Here is an 11,015-nt window from a genome sequence, read left to right as displayed (position 1 = left end):
GTGTAATTCTTACTTGGGTTGTGCTCAAGAGTTCAAGCCCATGGTCTGTTCCAGAGCTTGTATTTTCAGTGGGGAACCAGGGACCAGAAGAGCTGGCTGACTTGCTCTGGGCCACCTGGCTAGTGAGGGGCAGCGCTGGAAGCAGAGGCTGTCCAGAAATACCCCCTCCTTAAATGAAAACACAGCCCTAATCCTGCCTTGTCAGTCCTAGAAGGACGCTCTCCTGGGGTGCAGAAGGGGCCAAATAATTAGGTCCTGCCTTTTGGGTCACCTGTCCTCAGGCACTAAGTTCCATGGCCAGGACTTGGAGTATTCTGTCACTCTGATACTGGTCAAGAGTGCATAAAGGACTCCAGATTCCCTGTGGCTGGGTGGAGGATGGGTGGTTGAGAGGGGATTCAGCTCTACCTTGATAATAGCAAAAGGGATCTATGGGACATGAGTCTAGAAGACCCAACTCACAGCCTGCTTGTGGGGCACACAGACCTGTCCAATCTCATGGTTCTGGGAGGAAAGGGATCTTGTCTGACACCCTCTCCTTCTAGCTCCCATTTCCCTCTGTCTGCTGGATACCATACCCAGCCCCTGGGCTCCCAGGAGCTCCTTCCCAGATGCTAGGCCTAAGCCCTTGAATGCTTCTTTCCTTTCTGTGAATGCCCCTCCTCTGCAGGTGAGGGACATATTGGATGGGTGTCCATGTTGCCCAGGGGAGTGGCTCTACTCTCACAGGCTTCAACCACACACTAGATTCAACATTATGACCCTGGCCATCCCTTTATAGGTACCCGAAGAGTATGAGACTATACTCATACTCATATACTATACTATACTATACTATACTATACTATACTCATATACTCAAGGTATAAAGAGTACCTTTATAGGTACCTAAAGAATATGAGAAGGTGGATTCCTCACAGATTCCCCCTCCCCACCTCCCCCCAGCCCCCTGGTGGCTGGGTGCTCTTTCTCCCAGACCTCTGATGGCCGTGGGGAAGCTCTTGTGAACAAACTCCTTATTGATTCTGCCATGAAGTGTATGGAAAGTTCTGCTGAGTAGGATACATAAACACTGTACAAAGACAAACGCACGGGGGTGCAGGGAGCGTGGCTCGTTCAGAGAGGGCATGAAAGTTCTGCACCCCTCCCCACATATCTTGCCCTATGTGTCTCTTTATCAGGCTATTCTTCGTGTCCTTTATCATATCCTTGATGCTAAACTGGTAAACATGAATGTTTCCCTGAGTTCTGGGAGTCATTCCAGCAAATTATCAAACCTAAGGAAGGGGTCACGGGAACACTGAGTTATAGCCAGTCAGTCAGAAGGACAGGTGACAACCTGGAACTTACGATTGGTGTCTGAAGAAGGGCAGCCTTGTGGGACTGAGCCTTTACCTTGTGAGATCTGATGCTAAATCCAGGTGGGTAAACATAGGGATTAAATTGAACTCTAGGACACCCAGCTGGTGCCACAGAGAATTACTTGGTATCCGGAATAGACAGCTGCAAGGGAAAAGTGGATTCTGCTCTGGGGCCATCCGCAGGGTAATGGGTAATGGGGAGAAAGATGATAACATGTCTGAAGGCCTCAGAGTGAGTGTGGCACCACCTCCACAGGCCACTGTGGTGCCTTGTCACAAATGTCTCCCCTACTCTAAGGCAGGGACTGTGTCTTTTATAGACACGTTCCTAGTGTCTAGATGATGTCATGGTAGGAGGGAAACAACATTGATTAAGTGTATAAACTTTGTGGGTTATGGAGCTGGATCTAAGAAGCCTGATGGTAAAATCCTATCTAATTTGAATAAAAGTGTGCTTTTTCCATTCCTCAAAGCCTCAAGAGTTGCATACCTAGAATAGTAGATCATTTATTACTTATTATTATTATTTATTACTCTTCTTTTAAGAGTCTTCATGATTTTCTTGACCTATAGTTTTCTCTGGCACCACTTCCTAACACCCAGAGGACATGGCAGTATGAGGCTCCACACACAGGAGCTGTCTTCGACGTTTGCACCCCCTATATTATGTGATGGGCGAGGTTCCCTTACAGGGCACAAACCCTTGGATGCCTCACGCATCTTCCTGCAGCAGGAGCCACAGCATAGGAAAAGTAGGCTGTGGGCTAGGCACGATTCCTGGGGGCTAGTCTACAGGTCCACACCTTTCCCTCCCGCTGGTTGAGATGCATCCGTCTGTAACACCACCATGTTTGAAAACAGCATCCCAAGACCACAGCTCTGCCTTTCCATCTGCAGTAGGCTTCCTGCTTCTAGAGACTGGTATTTTTGAAGTCAGACTCAGTGAGAGAACTGTGTGCACACAGGGGAGAGAAGGAGGGCTACAGGCTTCTGTCTCTCACACTCCGTCTTCGCCACTTCTTGTCACTGACTCTGGCTCATGTTTGGTTACCAAGGGCCACAGGGACTCTTTTTAAAGGGTTGGGAAGAAAGGCAGTCTTAGATATGAGGGCAAGGATCTTCACCCCACCCTCACCTCCTTTGAGAAAAATGCAACTCAGTGGAACCAAGCAACTTTACAAAGAGACACGCAACATCAGTGTCATTATGCAAAACAGCACACTCGGCTGAAGCCCAAGCCAGGACCATGATGAAGCTTCAGTACAGAGGAGCATCACCCCGACATAGAAAGCCTCAGTGGTGATGTTATGCAGTAACAAGTGTTGTGTATTTTGAGATGGAGGAAATCATGAGTTTTAGCTAATGGAATGAATCCTGCCAGAGAATAAAGTCAAAAGATAGATTCGATTTAGCGGGTCAAAAGAAATGACTTTATAAGTCTAGTTCCCTGGTTTATAGAGAAGCTTGTTGCTATGTGATGAGACAGAGGAGAGTAACAAAGCAGTGTTTGAAGATGTAACCTATGCAGATCGCACCCAAAGGCCTCTGAAGGATGAGATGGGCTGGCCTGGTGAGGTCTTCTAATTATGATGTCTATAAAGAGTTATTCATTGATGAGCTCTGAGTAACCCTTAGGACAGAGCTGACCACTAGTTACCCTTCCTGGGAAACCCATTCTGAACAGAAGTCTCAGACTTCTGTATTTCTTCTTGATAGAACTCCAATAGTTTGTTTCATATATACAGATCTGGTCCCTATAGAGATGTCTATTCCGCTTTTGCTCAATGCTTAGAGCACTGGAAAATATTCATTTTCACGAAGATTTAGTTATAACCCCCATACTGACTCTGATAACTTAGTTTTACTCCATATTAGGTCCTTCTCAGTCCTAGGGGGCAATCTATCTCCTGCCACAAATTTTAAGAGAGAACTTTTGGGACCTTAGTAGTCAGCAGTCTTGGCTCTCTGATGCCAAGAGCTAGTGGGGTATGAGATGTAGCATAATAATTTTGGAGATGGAGATTTCTCCTGGGCATCCTTCTGCATGGTCCTTGGAGAAGCCTTGCCCTATTGTTCTGGTATCTCAACGTTTGCATTTTCTGAGACACAAAGAATAATATAGAATGTTAAATTCTTATTTTATCTCTTAATTTCAACTTCTTGTACAATTTCTAGACCTTATAATCCTTCTTAATTCTGGCAATGACACACTTATTCCCCTATTGGGGGGTGTGCAAGGTGAAGAGAACAAGAATGGGCTCTGGAGTTGAAAGAAACTGATATTAACAATAGGCTTTGCCACTTTATAAGGGGGTTGATCTTAGAAAAACAACTTCACGTCTCTGGTCCTCAATGTCTTTTCTTTCTTTTGTAAAGTTATGGTAAGAATATCCACCTTACAGGATGGTAGGAAGGATTAAACAATATTGTTGATAAGCCCCCTAACACATATGTTAAGTGCTCAGTAAAGAATTTTAGAATCAAGGAAGAAGGGCAGGAAAAACCACCATACTGACTCTGATAACTCAATGTCCATTGAGTTTCACAGCCTTGGAACGTAAAAAGATTATTGTTCATTTTTGCTTGTTTCTGGCTTATTGAGCTTATCTTTCCTGGTCCAGATCAGGCAAGGTTAAAGGTCACCCTTGTACTGATGATCTTTGCAGACAACCTATTTAAAACATCCATGGCTACCTAAGTTTGGGTTGCTTCCTGATGGACAGGAACTATGTCAGGCTTAACTAGTTGTATGACAGGGGCATGGCATAGTGCCTGGCACATGGGATGTGCCACCAGATGCATGTTGAATGAATGGACTTACCAAAGTCTTATTGCCCCTCAAAGTGAGTTTGAAAGGCAAAGAGAAGAAAGAAGAAATGTGAAGTTTTTGATAACCAAAACCCATAACATCTATCAGCCCCAAACCAGGCTCTTCCCTGGATAGAGAAGGCTGGTTTAGTCTTAACCCAGGTGGGCACCATTGTTCTCATAGGGTTTATCCTATGACCAACAGGACAGTCATGCCTTCAGTGTGGGCACATCAGCTCTAGTCAAGGTATGAACATCTGATGGCTAAAAGGATTTTGTTCTTTGAAAAATAATAAAAGTTTCTTACTTCCCATCAGCAGACAACCTGATATCAAAGAGCCAGGAGGCACCTCAAATTCATCAACATTCCTTTAATGAGGCGAGGAACTCTTAATGGTAAACCAACAGCTGAGTAACAGGATGACAGTACAACAGTAGGTAGAGAATCAAGGCGCTGAGGTCAAAGCATTGAGCCAACACCCACCTGGGATGGGGTATAAAAGGCCTAGCAGGGAAAGGGGTTGTCACACTCAGTGGCTCGGCCTTCACAGCTGCTCTGAAGCTCCTGTGCTACCTCAGCCCACACCATGACCTCCTGCTACATCAGCTCATCCCGCTGTCTGGGCAGCACTCAGATGCCCGAAGCTGCAAATGTCTGCGGTTCCTGCATTGACGTTGGGGGCCAGCCTGGGGCAGAGGCCAAGGCTGCCTCCCTGTGCCTGTCTGCCACCCTGGCACATGCCAACCGGGTGCGTGTGGGGACAACTCCTCTGGGCCGACCCAGCCTCTGTGTACCCTATAGCTGCCAAACCGCTTGCCCCTTGCCAGGGACCCGCGACATTCCCGGCAACATCGGAGTGTGTGGGAACTATGGAGAAGGCGCCCCGAACGGCCACGAGAAGGTGACCATGCAGTTCCTGAACGACCGCCTGGCCAACTACCTGGAGAAGGTGCGCCAGCTGGAGCGGGAGAATGCGGAGCTGGAGACCAAGATCCGAGAGTCGAGCAAATGCCACGAGTCCAGCGTGTGTCCAGACTACCAGTCGTACTTCCGGACCATCGAGGAGCTCCAGCAGAAGGTGAGGTCTGAAGTAGCCTGGGGTATGCTGGGTCTGAGGAAGGTGGAAGGGCATGGCAGTCAAAGGGCCATTGAAGACTCAAGGGTCTTTGTGTTCTTGGGTTCTCTTGAGCATAAGTATAGATGTCACCCATAGAGCTGGAGCCCAGAGTATGATGTTTTGTGCATGAAGTGTCTTCCTGGTTTTCCACAGATCCTGTGCAGCAAGGCTGAGAATACCAGGCTCATTATTCAAGTTGACAATGCTAAGCTGGCTGCCGATGACTTTAGAATCAAGTAAGTAGGGCTGGAAGAGGTCTCAGAGTGACTCCTTCCTCTACCCTAAGTCACAAAGGCCAACTACTTAATTGACTGAATTACTGTCCTGTTTCTTATTTCCTAAATTCTCCAAATAAAAATTTTTATTACAAACAACACTAATAGAAAGTGGCTGAGGAAAAACAAAACACATCAAATTCAGTATGTATGGTGTAGCCTAGAGTTATGCCTCCTTCATTTACTTCTCTAAAATGGAAGGTAAGGCTGCTTGAGCTCACTCATCAGGAGCAGAATAAGGTGATTTCAATAATAAACTGAGCAAGGACAGTCACTGAATTTCACATGTAAGTTAGAGGAACCATTTACAGATAGGTCAGGGTCCAAATTTATCTATGGGGACCTCAAATACCAGGCATTTCTACCAGACAAAGGTCAGAGATAGACAAGTAGCCCAACACAAGGAATAAGGGAGCAAATCATTGACCAGGTACCTGGATGTTGCTTAACCTAGTGGTGTGAGTCCTGTACTGGATCTTGAAATACATGATCTCATGCAAGCTAATTCATCTTTTGGAACCAAAGTTTCTTCAATGCCCAATGGTAAAAATGATACCTACTATGAATACCTTGCTAGACCATGAGCTGATTGAGTAGAGGGGTTGAGTCTAATTAATCTCTGAAGCCAGTGCTGAGCACAGTGAGCAAATGAGGTCCTAATTGGTGAAGGAAATGGAAACTGGGGGCAGCTGAAAGGGGCTGTCCTTGTCATCCTGCTGACCTTTCATCTCCTGTCCTGGAAGGCACGAGAGTGAGCTGTCCCTACGCCAGGTGGTGGAGGCAGACATGTGTGGGATGCACAAGCTCCTGGATGACCTGAGCCTGGCCAAGGCCGACCTGGAGGCCCAGCAGGAGTCCCTGAAGGAGGAGATGCTCTGCCTCAAGAGCAACCATGAGCAGGTCTGGGCTTGGGGCTGCAGACCCATGGGAGAGGGCACTGAGCAGAGAAGGGAGCACCGCCCACCCTGTGGCTGTAGGATTAGAAGCCAGGCTCAGTTGGCATCAGGATGAGGGGTTGATCTGGGTGTGGGAGTCAGGCTGACTCTGTAGGATGTAGCAGACGTAGTGGTGGGGGTGGGGGGGGGGTGGTTCCTTGTCTCTAAAGGTTTGCCTTGTGAATTTAGGAAGGCGACCCACTGGGATCTTCCCAGTGGATCCTGGACAAGATCTTTCACATCGTGCACAAGTGGGCTCACTCCTCATGCTGCTCGTCAGAGAAGGGGTTCAGGTGCCATCTGCTCTGTCCAAAGCCCTTTCCTCACTCAGAGTATTGGTCCTTCTGTGCCCACAGGAAGTCCACATCCTGAGGGGTCAGCTGGGAGACAAGCTCCAGATTAAGCTGGACGCGGAGCCCACCGTGGACCTGAGCAGGGTGCTGGATGAGATGCGGTGCCACTACGAGGCCATGATGCAGACTGGCCACAACGACGTGGAGCAGTGGTTCCAAGATCAGGTGAGGGTGCCTCCTCGGAGCAGGGAGGGCCCCCCAGCTTCCACCTGGGCAGGGGGGTGATGTGATATCTCTGTGCACTTGTGCTTCAGTCCGAGAGCATCAGCAAGCAAGACATGTCCTGCTCCGAGGAGCTGCAGTGCTGTCAGTCGGAGATCCTGGAGCTGAGGCGCACGGTGAACGCCCTGGAGGTGGAGCTTCAGGCCCAGCACAGCCTGGTACGATCCTCTGTCCTCACCGTGCTGCTGGTGCCACGGGCCACGGCCTGGCAGCAGCGTGTCTTAGAAGTCCCACTCATCAGTCCCACTAACAATCAGAACTCAGGGGCTGGGTCCCTCTCTCCCTGGGGGAGATGCCTCACCATCAAGGTTGGTCTTACCCCGAAAACCGGTTCCTTTAAAAAGTCAACTCCACTTCCTTTACAATAAAGGGTGGCGGTTCAGGCCCTCGTTCCACAAGACGTCACTGAGTGTCTACTTGGTCAGGTACTGGGAATACAGGGATGAACACTTCCTCCAGGTAGAATTTTGTGAAAAGTCGTGGTGATATGGGCAGCGATTTCTCCAGAGTTCTGGGCATGTCTATGACATGGTGAGGTTGGCCATGATTCCTACTGCTGAATTTTGGGACACCTCAGTCTCTTACCCGGTTATTTGCCACTACAGAAAGACTGTCTGCAGAACTCCCTGTGTGAGTCGGATGCACGCTTCGGCACCGAGCTGGCCCAGATGCAGATCCTGATCCGTGACGTGGAGGAGCAGCTGTCTGAGATCCGGGCTGACCTGGAGCGGCAGAACCAGGAGTACCAGGTGCTGCTGGATGTCAAGGCCCGGCTGGAGAGCGAGATTGCCACGTACCGGAAACTTCTGGAGAGTGAGGATTGCAAGTATGTGTGATCTAGGCACTCTTGGCCAATCATTTGCCCAATTCTTATGAGTTCCTTACGGTAACAGTAGTGTTGTCTACAAACCAGAAGGCAGTCTATGCTCCTGTTGAGTGACCTATTGCCCTTCCTCTTCTCACACTCTGCTTCATTGATGGAATATGAAGGGAGTGACCATCCATTAGGATCCATTGCCTGGTCTCCAGTGGGGCTGCTTGGCTAGCCATTCACTGCTGAGAGTAGAAACATGGCTGTATCTTGAACAGGCAATTTGAGTATAGATCCCAGCAGGTTTGTTGAACTCACTTTTGCTCTCTTTTTAATCTTTGTTTGTATTTTTTATCTTGTAGGCTAGAACCCGATTCTTGTCTAGAAAACCTTAATTCTGGATGACATTGTAGATAGAGATCCCTCAGTCTAGCACTAGGGGTGCACAATAGGGGGTCGATGACTAGGGCATCTGTTGGGTCCCCGTCCTGTAGTTTTAAAGAGGGGGACTCCTTCCTTGTGCTCTATCACACATCATTCATTTCCCATCCCTCACTTCATTCACCTTTTCTCTCTCTCCACAGACTCCCTTGCAATCCATGCTCCACCTCTGCTGCCTGTGTGACTCCCCCCTGTGCGCCTCGTCCAAGCTGTGCCCCCCGCACCACTTGCGGGCCTGGGTCGACCTGTGGAGTCAGCAGCGGGAGCCGATTCTGAGTGCCCGTGTACCAGCAAGGGTGGTTAGAGCAAGGGGATGCCTAAAGAGAAATGCTTGTTATACATCCAGAAAATATGGCTTCTAACTATTGCTGACTTTCTAAATGCAGAGCCTGTCCAAAGGCCACAAGATATCAGGAGAAGTGGAATCTTGGTCAGGAGGCTTCTTTCCCAGCTCCAGATTTTCACAGATTAGCTCCATGCTCTCAGTGGCCGGATCCCAGCCACCACTGGTGGGACTATCTACATTGGAGAGACTCAGGCATTGGATCAGATTGAAGAAGTATCATGGGGTGAGGATGGGGCAGGACCTGAAACTGCATTTGCATTTCAAGCACCAACTTTAGCTTGAAAAATTTCCAGTTTGTGGCCAGGAAAGTGAGAAACAAACTTCACTGTTTGGGCTCCCCCCCCCCCCCCACTCCCCGATGTACTGATTCTGTTTCTAACATCTGCAGCCCCAGATAATGGCCCCAGTGAGGGGGGCAATGAAACTAGATATGACATATGTGAACAATTCCTCATCCACTTCCTTCCTCCTGTCCTTCTGCCGCCCCACCTTGAAAGTGGCTTCATTTCCTCTCTAGTAAGGTGGGAGTTCCCTGTATCAGATCTGAGCTCTCTTCACTCAGAGTTCCTTTCTTTGACAAAGGACCAGGCTGGCCTCTTGCTATGTAAAGAGAACTTTTAGATTAAGAAATCTCTCTTCTCTAGAAATCTGGACTCTCATAACTATTGTCTGGCTATACTTCTCTCTTCATCTAACTTTACAGTAAAATTTGGACAATGACTTTATTTTTTTCTAGTAGTTTCTCCTGAAATATTAAACCATTGCTAAGCCTGATGATTTAGGGTGATGGAAAATGTATTATTACAATATTTTCAAAGTTTTTATTCTTATTTACCTTCTCTGCTCCCACCTCGTGTCTTCCCACCCTCTCCCTTCCTGACCACAATGCCACCACATGGCCAGTATGTTCCATTGGACATCCCTGAGACCGGATCCTGTTCTTCCTCCTTCCTGGAATGCTTCCCCTCTCTTTCTTGTTATTCAGGCCTCAGCAGAAATGTTACTGCTTCTGAGAGCTCTTGCTTGGCCATCAGTCCACATACTCAACAGCCTTGTCACTCTCTGTCTTGCTTATTGTCATCATCAACAGCTAAAATTGCCAGCTCTTCCATTGTTTCCTCACTGAAATGCTTACTGGAGATTAGCATTCGTGCACTGCTGCTTCCCTGGAGCCTAGCTCACTGCTTGGTACAGAGTAGATGCTTAATAAACATCTGTTGAAAGAATGAATGTGTCTTCCTGACTTTATCTCTGACTTGTTACAGGGCTTGAGAATCATCACTTGACTCAGCGTTTTCCCCTGCCATACAGTGAGGGTTATGTCATCTTTCCCACTCACATCCTAGATCTGTTATGGATTCTAGGATTAAGTGAGATGATAGAAATTTAAAAAGTCTGAAAAGGAGAAAGCACCATATTGACCTCATGCAGAGCCAGTGTCATATAATTAGGAGTGTGGGTGCTGAGCCAGACTGCCCACAATTTACCTGTGGCCTCAGGCTGTTTCCTCTGGGCAGCTAGAATTAGTTTCCTTTAGCAGCTACAGGCGATCAGAAATGAAATTGTGTACTTAATAACTTGTTTTCCAGAGCAAATTTGATTTGAGTATCTGCATTAGTTCAAAGAATGAGAAAATTTTGCTTCGGGGGTAGGAGGCAGAGCCTTCTTAGCAACTCCCTTATATTGAATCCATCCAAGAAGACAGGGCCCAGTTGTATGGGTGCTCTCGTTTCCTTTTTCCCCCTTTGGGTCCACCAGTGGTGACGTGATGTGCAAATGTACCTTACTGCCCTGGGCACTCAGTAATTCTAAGAGCCACTGTGATTCTTGTAGAACTTCATTTTGGAGGCTACGTTTTGGGAGGAGTGCAGATTATGCCTATTTGCAGTCCTGATTTCTGAATGTGGTTGATAGCTGCTTAAAAAAAAATAGCTCCTGTTAGCCTCCCTTCTCAGATCTTGTGCCATCATACGAGAAAGGGCAATATGGGGAAATGAAATCACTTCACCCACCCATGTCAGAGTAAGACTGGGATGGCTTAAGGCAGCTTCATCCTCATGGGGACAAAATGCTTCTTGGCATTTAGGAGCTACAACTTCCAGTGTTGAATGTGGTCTTGGTGGTGAGGGGTGACTTGCAGGAAGAACTTCTCATGATAACAAGGCACCATCTTGCCTGATGTTGATTGACTGGCTTGGGTTGGGGGCAGGAACAGGAGTCTTTCCAGAAACTGGCTTGGTTTCTGTCCATGATTTGAGCTAGAAAGCTTCCTCTGCAACCTTGGCTTTTTCTGAGAAGCAAAATGAATGAGATGGGGCCTGTTGTGTTGGGGCCCACCTTTGGAG

At 47.8% G+C, this 11,015-nt stretch overlaps 1 protein-coding gene across 1 annotated transcript; it reads left to right on the top strand.

The window, feature by feature from the left end:
* Positions 1 to 4,531: 4,531 nt before the first annotated feature.
* On the top strand, positions 4,532 to 9,896 carry LOC122485570 (keratin, type I cuticular Ha8-like). The gene is made up of 7 exons (XM_043584453.1): positions 4,532 to 5,248; positions 5,441 to 5,523; positions 6,306 to 6,462; positions 6,854 to 7,015; positions 7,105 to 7,230; positions 7,678 to 7,898; positions 8,468 to 9,896. The coding sequence occupies exons 1-7, from the start codon at positions 4,757 to 4,759 to the stop codon at positions 8,598 to 8,600; spliced, it is 1,374 nt and encodes a 457-aa protein (XP_043440388.1). The 5' UTR covers positions 4,532 to 4,756; the 3' UTR covers positions 8,601 to 9,896.
* The last annotated feature ends 1,119 nt before the right edge of the window (positions 9,897 to 11,015 follow it).

This window comes from Prionailurus bengalensis, chromosome E1 (assembly GCF_016509475.1).
Source record: "Prionailurus bengalensis isolate Pbe53 chromosome E1, Fcat_Pben_1.1_paternal_pri, whole genome shotgun sequence".
NCBI lineage: Eukaryota > Metazoa > Chordata > Mammalia > Carnivora > Felidae > Prionailurus > Prionailurus bengalensis.
The sequence above is the reverse complement of the archived record's forward strand: the minus strand, read 5'-3'. Positions and strand labels throughout refer to the sequence as shown.